Source organism: Apium graveolens, chromosome 3 (assembly GCF_009905375.1).
Source record: "Apium graveolens cultivar Ventura chromosome 3, ASM990537v1, whole genome shotgun sequence".
NCBI lineage: Eukaryota > Viridiplantae > Streptophyta > Magnoliopsida > Apiales > Apiaceae > Apium > Apium graveolens.
The window spans coordinates 258,618,674-258,628,142 of record NC_133649.1 but is presented as its reverse complement, the minus strand read 5'-3'; the positions used below and the strand labels follow the sequence as shown (position 1 = coordinate 258,628,142).

At 34.4% G+C, this 9,469-nt stretch overlaps 1 protein-coding gene across 1 annotated transcript; it reads right to left on the bottom strand.

The window, feature by feature from the left end:
* Positions 1-1,233: 1,233 nt before the first annotated feature.
* LOC141713261 (polyadenylate-binding protein 2-like) lies at positions 1,234-8,420 on the bottom strand. Its single transcript, XM_074516589.1, has 6 exons — positions 8,266-8,420; positions 8,068-8,170; positions 5,865-5,935; positions 4,468-4,659; positions 4,241-4,371; positions 1,234-1,721 (listed from the first exon to the last, which is right to left on the bottom strand). Exons 1-6 carry the CDS (start codon positions 8,377-8,379, stop codon positions 1,676-1,678), a joined length of 657 nt encoding a protein of 218 aa, XP_074372690.1. The 5' UTR covers positions 8,380-8,420; the 3' UTR covers positions 1,234-1,675.
* Between the last annotated feature and the right edge of the window lie 1,049 nt (positions 8,421-9,469).

Genomic DNA, 9,469 nt, shown 5'->3' with positions numbered 1-9,469 from the left:
CAGTCAACAAACAATTTATCACTGAAATGGAAATGAAAAGTCTACAAATGTAGCTTGAAGAGTGCACGATCAATGGTCAAGATGAACTAGATAAAGGAGTGTAACAGTCTTGAAAGATTCTACACCGATATGTAGCACTTGAAATAAAAAATAGAAAAATTAACTTTAGAAACTGTGTTTGTCTATTTTAGTGCAATTTTTGTAAACTGTGCATGTTGATCTATAAAACATATCATGTGTCATTTGTTCAGCGGTAACATAACAGATCTAAAAAATCTGTATTCTCTCGAGAGAAGTAGTCGAGTCCTTATTATTCAAAAACACATATTTGTAGGAAAACTATTATGATTTTAAATAAAAGATCAATTAAGTTTTGATAATTGTTTTTGTGTCTTTTACATTAAGTTAATTATTACTGCAAAATAATATCTAGCTCTTAAGTTCCATAGCCTAAACACAAACTTGATTTTAAGTAAGAAAATTCAAGAAACACACATTTACCCCGTATGTGTGCATTTGATACATAACACTACTCTAGTGTAAAAGTTATATATTTTAAATTAAAAAAAAAAGCTTATGATCCATACAAAATCCACCAATTTCATCAAGCATTTCCGGCTAGAGCAAACATCAAAAAGTCTTGTTTAGGCTCCAAACAGCCCCCTGGAATCTGTGAGAATATTTAAATTAAATTATTAGAATTCATTTTCGATCAAGAAAAAGATTGATTGTTATTGGGTTTTGTCTTTTCGTTGTTTTTTTATTATATATCATTCTTCCTAAAGTTTTCCTAAGCCTCTCAAAACAAAGTTCCATATTGCAGACTATATTGTTTGTAATATATCCCTGAAAATTAATATGGTGGTAGTTTCTATTTGATTGATGCAAAAGAAAGCACATCGACTCCTATTTTGGTTTGATCATAGCTCATGCCGCTCATCACATCTGAACAACCTTTCTATATAATAATTCGCAGCTTCTCTGATCAATTCAGTTTCGTACATGCCAGAGTTTCACTATTTAAATTTGAAACTGGTAGTAGGTCATTCTCCAGAAGACATGGGATTCATCTGAGCCTACTACTGGAGTGGAGGCCTGGAGGGCAGTGTTTCCGATGAAAAAGACGAGAAATCCAAATATTTTTTTACTAAAAACTTTAAATTTAAGAAAACAGTTTATTTATTTGTTTATTTCTTTTCCAGATTTTTTTAAAAAAAATAAAGAGAAGAGAGCTGCAGAAAAAGAAATCACAGATACGTAAGCTGGATTCTACTAATTGTTTTCTGTCACAAGGTCAAACTTCTGCAATACCAATAGTCTAAAAAATTCCTCATTAGAAATCTATAAGCAACACAAACTAGAGTTCTGCTGCTATTTAAAACATACTATAACTGATGCATAATTCTAACATACAACATACAAGGTCCATTGACCCTGTAATTGCATGTATCCAGACCAGAAGAGTATGTATAGAAAGAAAAAGTGCAGACTTTTCCGCAATCCAGCTCATAGTACAGAATCAAGCCTTCTTAGCATGCTAAATGATGTTTTAATTTCTTTAAAATGAACCTAATGAACAAATCCAATATATGGATATTATCCCAATGGATATGCACCATATAATGTCACTGGTCCAAAAAGACAACTAATTTAGCATGCCGCCTAACGTCCACTATCAGTAAGGTCTGTAACGCATTGGCCGCCTTCCCCTTGGAATCCGGCTGCAAAAGAGATGAAGTACTTTTAGAAAAGAAAGAGATGTACTACCAACTGTGATGCATAGTATATCTCAAACACGTGCTAATCCAAAATACTAGTACTTTTCACTTGACACATAATTAAAGGTGCACAGAAAAGTCACAATTTTGTACATAACAATTTTGGTTTATTTTTTTTATATATAAATAAATATTCACAATAAAAAACACAAAACTCATCTCTAAGGATATTTTATGCACCTCAACCTACGTGGCTACGTCCAAAAAGTCCCAGAAGAATTTTATTCTAAATTAAATTAGATAGCATAGTTTTGACAGAAGGTAGTTTCTATACATCAGGCCACTTGAGTTCGTATGACTGACACGTTACACCAACTGCTGCTTCTCACTAAATGCAGAACTTTATTAATTGTCTAGACACGAGCTCACCAACACTTAAGAAGCCAGAAACTAATTTCCGGGTGCAACAAAACTAGACCCCAAGTACAGGATAGTAATATTGGGGAAACACGTATAGAAGTACCGGACTGACGAAGACTTCAGCTTAGTATGGCTTGAGCTAAAGGCTTTATACTTGATACTAAACCATTTAGAAAATTTACCTAACTAGCTTGAAAAGCGAAAGGATAAAAATGTATAGCTAGTTTGACTTGCTTGTTTTGATTTAACAGTACCAGGCTGGCACAAAGATAAAACTTGGACTAAAAGAATCACATTGCATTCCTTAATATTCAAGAGACCAGTAACAAGGACAATGAGCACCTAGGCTATTAACACCTTGAAATCTAGCATATTTTAATTAAGATGCTAAAGCAAATCAAAATGCCTTTGAGCTTCTTCCAAGTCAAATCAGTTATGTAGCCAATTACACAAAATCCTTTTGATATATATATACAGACTCACGCACATATGTAAAAGAAATCCTTCAGAGAACAATGGGAAAATAAAATTAACCTTAATTAAACAGAAATTGTCTGTATTAAGTATAACCTTAATGTTGACTAAAAACTTTATTTCTCAGCAAAAAAAAATTGATAACTCCCACTGTTATGAAGCAGCACATAGAGTTTAAAAAGTCTCTATCAGTTTGACATTAAAGAAAGATAATTATATGTTCAAAAAGACCACTAGGATCAGTTAATCCATGATAGTTATTAAGACCCAGCCACTTGCACAACAATTATTAAGTGTGCACCAGAAGATCTGTACATGTAACACGAGCTAAGCTTCTAATTCACAACTAGCATGGTATAGCGGAAGAACAAATTTTTATGCATGAAGCACTCAATATCAAGATATTTGAGGCAATAGATCAAACTTTATAACAATTTTTATCACACACATACAAATACTATGCCAATAATTAGGGAAACTCTTAATGGTACCCACTTAAAATTGGCTTTTCTGAATGGTACTAAAAATAGTTTCTGCTTCCCCATTAGTCAAACGTTACATGATTGTCAATTGACTTTAAAATAGAAATAAAATATTAATTTTACATTGATACTAAAGTCTTATACGTATATATTTTATTTTTCAGACTAATAATTCTCACATCAGGATGGTTTGGTAGTGGAACAGTATCATTTAGAGCAAGGGTTTGTGGTGAAACTGAAGAGAGAAGCAAGGCAGCTAAATCAGCATGTAAAGTTAAATTTTGAAAAAGATGAGAGCTTGTTTTTGTGATTGAGAAGTAAATCTATTAAGAACTTTCTTTTAAAGAATAAGGTAGAGAAGATGCAGTTGTTTTGGGAGTTGAGGGTGAGAGTAATTCTAGTTGAGAATCAAAGAATTGCTTAAAAGCCATGATTTCAGCAGTTTGAGAAATGAGGGCTTATGTTAAACCCAAAATTCAAATGGAGAAATGCGATTGATGATATATAGTATGTATGATGTTGGAAGGAGAAGAGTGAATCAGATTTGAGTACTACATGCTTCAACCAAGTCCATTACTTGAGGAGTTGGTTAGATATCATCAACGTGCACTAATACACATCCCTCATCCACATATATTCTTATGTGGATCGTGCACTGATGCGGTAACTTCATTTCTAAAACCTAGAAATGTCAATTGAGATCATACAATGGATTAACGGGGTTAACGAGAGGGGTACAGCTACAACAGGGAATGGCAAAATAGTATAGTGGTACCAAATGGAAGCCAAAACTATTTGGAGTATCATTTGAAAAATACAATTCTTAGAGGGTACAGTTGAGAATTTCCCCATCAATTATGAACTGAATTTTAGTTTTGGTCATACATTAAATATATGCTTATATGTACAACTTTTAAAAATAATGTAGCACAAGCATGCATAAACAAAAAGAAATCACAGACCCGCTAGAAACCAAATATTGCAATGTCAAACCAATGCATACAAATGGTTACTAAATCTCAATTAAAAAAAACTATGTTTATTTAATCTTTTAAAAAGAGCAACAAAATTATATCTTTAGTATGATTTCACATGTGATAACTGACATGACCTGCAGGTAAGGCATAAAGCATTCAAGGTACTTACCCATAACCATACGGAGCAAACATTGGTGGGCCAGGCATATACGGTCTTCGGGACCGAAACCCGAAATAAGGGTTAGTTGGCCTGCCCCGGAACTGCTTCATGCCGGGTACATTTGTTCTTTTTGCGGCCACCTACAAAACCAAAGTGTACAACCATTATGGCATTTCTAAAAAGACCAAAGTAAAATGTGTGAAGCATGCAATTTCTACTAATTCAAGTTAGCAAACCTTTAGTTGACGGCCATGCAACTCTGACTCATTCAAGAGGAGGGCATTCTGGATTGCTTCAAGTTCGACAAACTCCACATAAGCGAAACCTTTTGGCTGACCAAACTTGTCGGTTAGAATGGTCACTCTGTTAACAGTTCCACATGATTGAAAGTGCTGCTGAACCTCCTCGGGTGTGCATGCGTAGTCCACCTGAAAAGAGATCACAAAACAAAAATAATGCCTGCACCTAGTACAGTACAAAGAAAAAGCAGCTGATGGAAGCAAGAAGCAACAATACACTGGAAATACACATGTACTAACTCAAGAAAATGAGAAATAAAAAATAGAATTTCAAGCCCCACAAGCAAATTAAACAATTTATATAGGTTCATGATATTTATTTGGATCATTGCACTAAACATAATTACTATCCTCGGTATATATGAAGTGACAAAATTAATAAAGTTTTAATTCCGTACAAGAAAAGATAATAAATGACTCTGTACTAATCTGACCTTTTTTGATCCAGTCTAGTTGGATTTAGTTAGTACATCATGGGGAATGTAAGTGAAGATAAAATGGAGATATCATATCCATTCTTATGTAGTTTTAGCATTTCATATAAAAATATTGTATTCAATTATCTGCTTGATATTGTGGGTTTGGGTTCTAGTCATCTAATTTACCATTATATATTATGGTATTAATTTGAATCTAAATGCGAAATGATCGCCAGAAAACACAATCTCTCATAGTGTGGTGACTAATTTTCTAAACTGGCAAATTGGTCGTTCAACATTATGTCATCATTTGTTTCGGCGGTTGTTATCAATTTCTATTAGCTCCTTTAAAAATAAATAATAAGTTGATAAACTTATCAACAAAAAATATAAATTGATCCTAATAAACTATCTAGCTGTGCAATCTGTCCTGTAAAAAAACAGACTCTGCCCACCTAATGTTCTTGCCCTCTTTTATCTCAGCCATCTGTTCTCATATCTCTGTACTTAAATAAAACTTAATAAAGTCCAATGATTAATATGCATCAGTGTATTTATCTCTGTCAAACCATCCATTTTCATAATCTTCCGGCAACTCTCACAAGTTTCTAAATTTGACATTATCATTCGGTACATTTTCAGTTCTTATGTAAATGTGTGTGTGCACTTAGAGAAAGGACATTGACATTATACTGATCAGAGAGAAAAGGCACTTATAAAGTCCCCTCAACATTTTTCTGAAGAAAATGTTTTGGTGACCGGAGGAGAACTTCCTTTGACGCAAAACTTTTTTTTCTAATTGATCTTGCAAAGGGCCAAAAATACATATACACGAAACAAGATTACAAGTTCTGTGTAGCATCGAGGATTACTGTTACATAAAAGCTAAATTATGACAGGATGGTGATGCCTTACATTTCCGACATATATTGACCGAGCATCAGCCTCCTCCTTCTCAGCCAGGGTAGCAGATGCTCCAGATGAATCTACATAGTATGGAAAAAAAAAAAGGTGAGGGCTTATACATTTGAAGCATAAGATCTGCAGCAGTAGAAGAAATATGCAAAGCAATCATAGGTCTTGATAACAAAATAGACAGAAGATGGCATATACATGGACTAAATGAATTTTAAAGAACCTCTTACATCAAATATCTAGAACTCTTATCATATTAAACTAAGGCTCTATGCATGTATTTGTAATCTTACAAATTGATTGATTGGGAAATGTCAATCGGCATTTTAACATGCCAGAAACAAATGCCTAAAAAGCAAATCCACCAACCCTACTCAGGTTTTCATCTAAAGTGTGATGAGACCCGAACGCCCGGACCTAAAATAATTGGAATAGACCCGACCTGAAATCGGAAATCTCTAACGAAAGCAAGATGATCATTTGACCACCATTGCCAAAGTCAGTAAGTGTGGATCAATCATGGGACTGGCATCTAAAGTTCTAAGGATAAAAGACCAAACAACCTAACAATTCTCTTAATATAAGAGACCCAAAACAAAAACTTTAGAAAATAAAATAATCTAACTTCAAGAAGAAACAATAAGCACATGGAAAGCATCCATAACACTCAATAAATAGACCTCTCAGTATTTTTCAACAAATCCCCAGCAAAAATAAAAGGACAACAAAAAAAATAATACAAAAACTTGTGAATTAATAATTTAAAAAATTCACCCACTCATATGAAAGGACAGAACATAAAAAGGTCCACAAACTAACAAGTCGCAAGTCCTCTTTCTGTTCTAAAAAGTTGCATATAAAAAAATTAGACCCGTTTCAATTAAAGATCGATCAATCATTAACTTAAATAATAGATAGGAACCCATAAAAGAATATCATGTACCTAATTACATAAGAATCTAAACCTTACAACAGGTTGAAATATAGGAAGCACGGGGTGATATAACGACTGAAGGAGAGGGGGATTAAATCCATACACGCGGGAATTACCTGACCCTATAGTTTTGTTTAGTATTTTGTTGCTTCCAGATCTGATCCATTGATTGAACCACTTGAACTTCATTTTGAGAGGTTCACGAATAAAAAGCAGAGAGGAGCGGAAAAGAGAAAAAAGATGAGAGCAAATGAAGACTGTTTCAGCTTTTACGAAAGATAGGGGAACACTCGGAGCGTTAAATTACACAACAGAAGATCATTAAAATTTGAAGCAACGGGGACCACCAGTTTTTTTTTAATTTCTTTTATACTCTTTATCAATTAATTTCTACAATTAATAGTAGTTTCTTAGTTTTATTAATTAATGTAACCACATTTTCTTTTCCAAGTTCTGTACCCTTTGATTTGAAATTAGGGAACTGTGAACAATTTCCGTATTATATAAAATACATTTAATAAGCTAGTAGATTTTAATATTGCAAAAAAGTCATAAAATTTATCTGTCTACATACGTTAACTTTTAAATTCCTGTAGTCCGCATAATGAATTGCATCTATATGATATCTATTCATTAATACCGTGATCTATTTGTATAAGGGAAAATCTAAATGTTGGGAAAATCCTTTGGAAATTTGTCTGTACTCGGTACCAGCTGCAAAGCAACACTAAGCAAAGGATATGACCGTTGCAGAAAATAAAATGTTATCAAGTATTTTAAATTAGGCGTACACTCCCACAGGCACGGTAGAGAAATGTTATCAAGTATTTTAAATTAGGAAAACACTCCCAAAGCAACACTAAGCAAAGGATATGACCGTTGCCTAAGTATTTTAAATTAGGCATACTCTTCAATATTGGGTCATTATTTTAATTTTGCCATTGGCTGTTCCCATGCATTGTGATCATCGCCTTGGCATAATTATTTAACAACTGCTCTATTTCAAATTTTCTAACCATTGATTACAAAAAAAAACAATCTCTATAAATCTATATCTTGCCTCTAATCTCCTCCATAACACAAATTTCATCTTCTTCGCTCACATCTCCCACATCTCCATAAACTTAAGTACCAACTCCTCTTAACCGCAACACAATCACAACAAAAACATTTCAGAAATTGTCCAATCACAGCACACAAAACATTTCAAATTGTCCAATATATACAGAGATTCGCTATTTAATTTAAAGGTATCGAAATATAAAAGACCTGGGACAGCTCCCATTTCCTTCTCAACTTTGGCTTGCATCTCCCGAAGAGCGCCAGCCTCTTGTTCAATCTCTTTCAATCTCTTCTTCATATCCTCCAATTCCTAACAAATGAATGGAAACAATTACGAACATCAACTCAATTTGACGCAATTAACATTGACACAAAATGTGAAAAGATAGATAAGAAAGAACAAACCTTAGAAGCAGTGTCATCTTCATCATCGAGCCTAGACATGTCGATATCAGCGTCCATGTCACCTTCATCTGGAATTTCTCCACCGTAAACTTCATGTTCTTGTTCATGGTCCATTGTTTTCTAGGGTTTTGAATTGAAAAAAGAGGGGAGATTGTAATTGTTGTTGGTATATATTGGGGATTTAATCATGGGGTTCAACATGCACAAAAACCCGGGCCCGAAAATCTGGACCCGAACGATCCGGTGAAAGCCCGGGCCTCTGCCCGAAAATCTGACCCGAACTCATCTGGTCAAATCCAGGTCAAGTCTGGTCCGGGTTTCTGGCCTCGACGGACCCTATATTTTTAGGTTCGGCCCGGTCCGGTTAAAAACCCGGGTTTGGCCCGGCCCGATTAACTTATGCTTTTAGAATAATAAAGACTTTTGCCCGGAAAAGCTCGGTTATAATCTGAATATTCTAATATATTTTCTAATATATTTATAAATTCACATTTACTATAAATATAAATAATACTTTAAACACATATATATTTACCTATTTGTGATTAATGATATTATTTATATACTTCGTTGCATAAATAATGAAAGAACATATAATAAGTACACAATATTTATGGGATATTATTGTTATCATAACAATGATAAAACATATTATTCTATAAACATATTTATATTTTTTGTCGAACTACAATGTTTTCAACGAAGTAATGTTTTCATAAAATATTTCATGTAAACTAATACATTTTTATGATGATCTAGTTGCTAACATATGTATTCTTCGGAATCTCTAATAATACTCGATCCGATTTAAATTTGAAAAAAGCCCGGCCCGATCTAATTCGGCCTGAAAAAAAGCTCGGATAAGCCCGCCTCGAGGGCCCAAACGGGCTCTGACATTTTCGGAAAGTCCGGCCGGCCCGGTCAAAGTTAAAGCCTGAAAAGCCCGGCTCGGTCAAAGTCCGAAAAACCCGGCCCGGTCAAAGCCCGGGCTTTTTAAGGACCGGTCAAAGCCCGGGCTTTTTAAGGCCCGGTCAAAACCCGGCCTGATGGGTCTTTTGTGCATCTCTATGGGGGTTAGACGCGGCCTATTGTGCCTGGGGACTTTGTTTTACTAATTTGTCCATCTCCCCCGGCCCTATCACCCAGCCCCATCAATGGAGCGAAAATCCGATCCGATCCGATATGAGGTCATTTTAGTAGATAT

What these genes read in the sequence shown, in the direction of transcription:
- LOC141713261 (XM_074516589.1), bottom strand. Translation starts at nt 8,379, where the DNA reads ATGGACCATGAACAAGAACATGAAGTTTACGGTGGAGAAATTCCAGAT. An exon ending in GGAAATGGGAGCTGTCCCAG is followed by an intron (nt 5,936 to 8,067) that starts GTCTTTTATATT and finishes CATACTATGTAG; the next exon opens with ATTCATCTGGAGCATCTGCT. An exon ending in TTTGCTCCGTATGGTTATGG is followed by an intron (nt 1,722 to 4,240) that starts GTAAGTACCTTG and finishes TCTCTTTTGCAG; the next exon opens with CCGGATTCCAAGGGGAAGGC.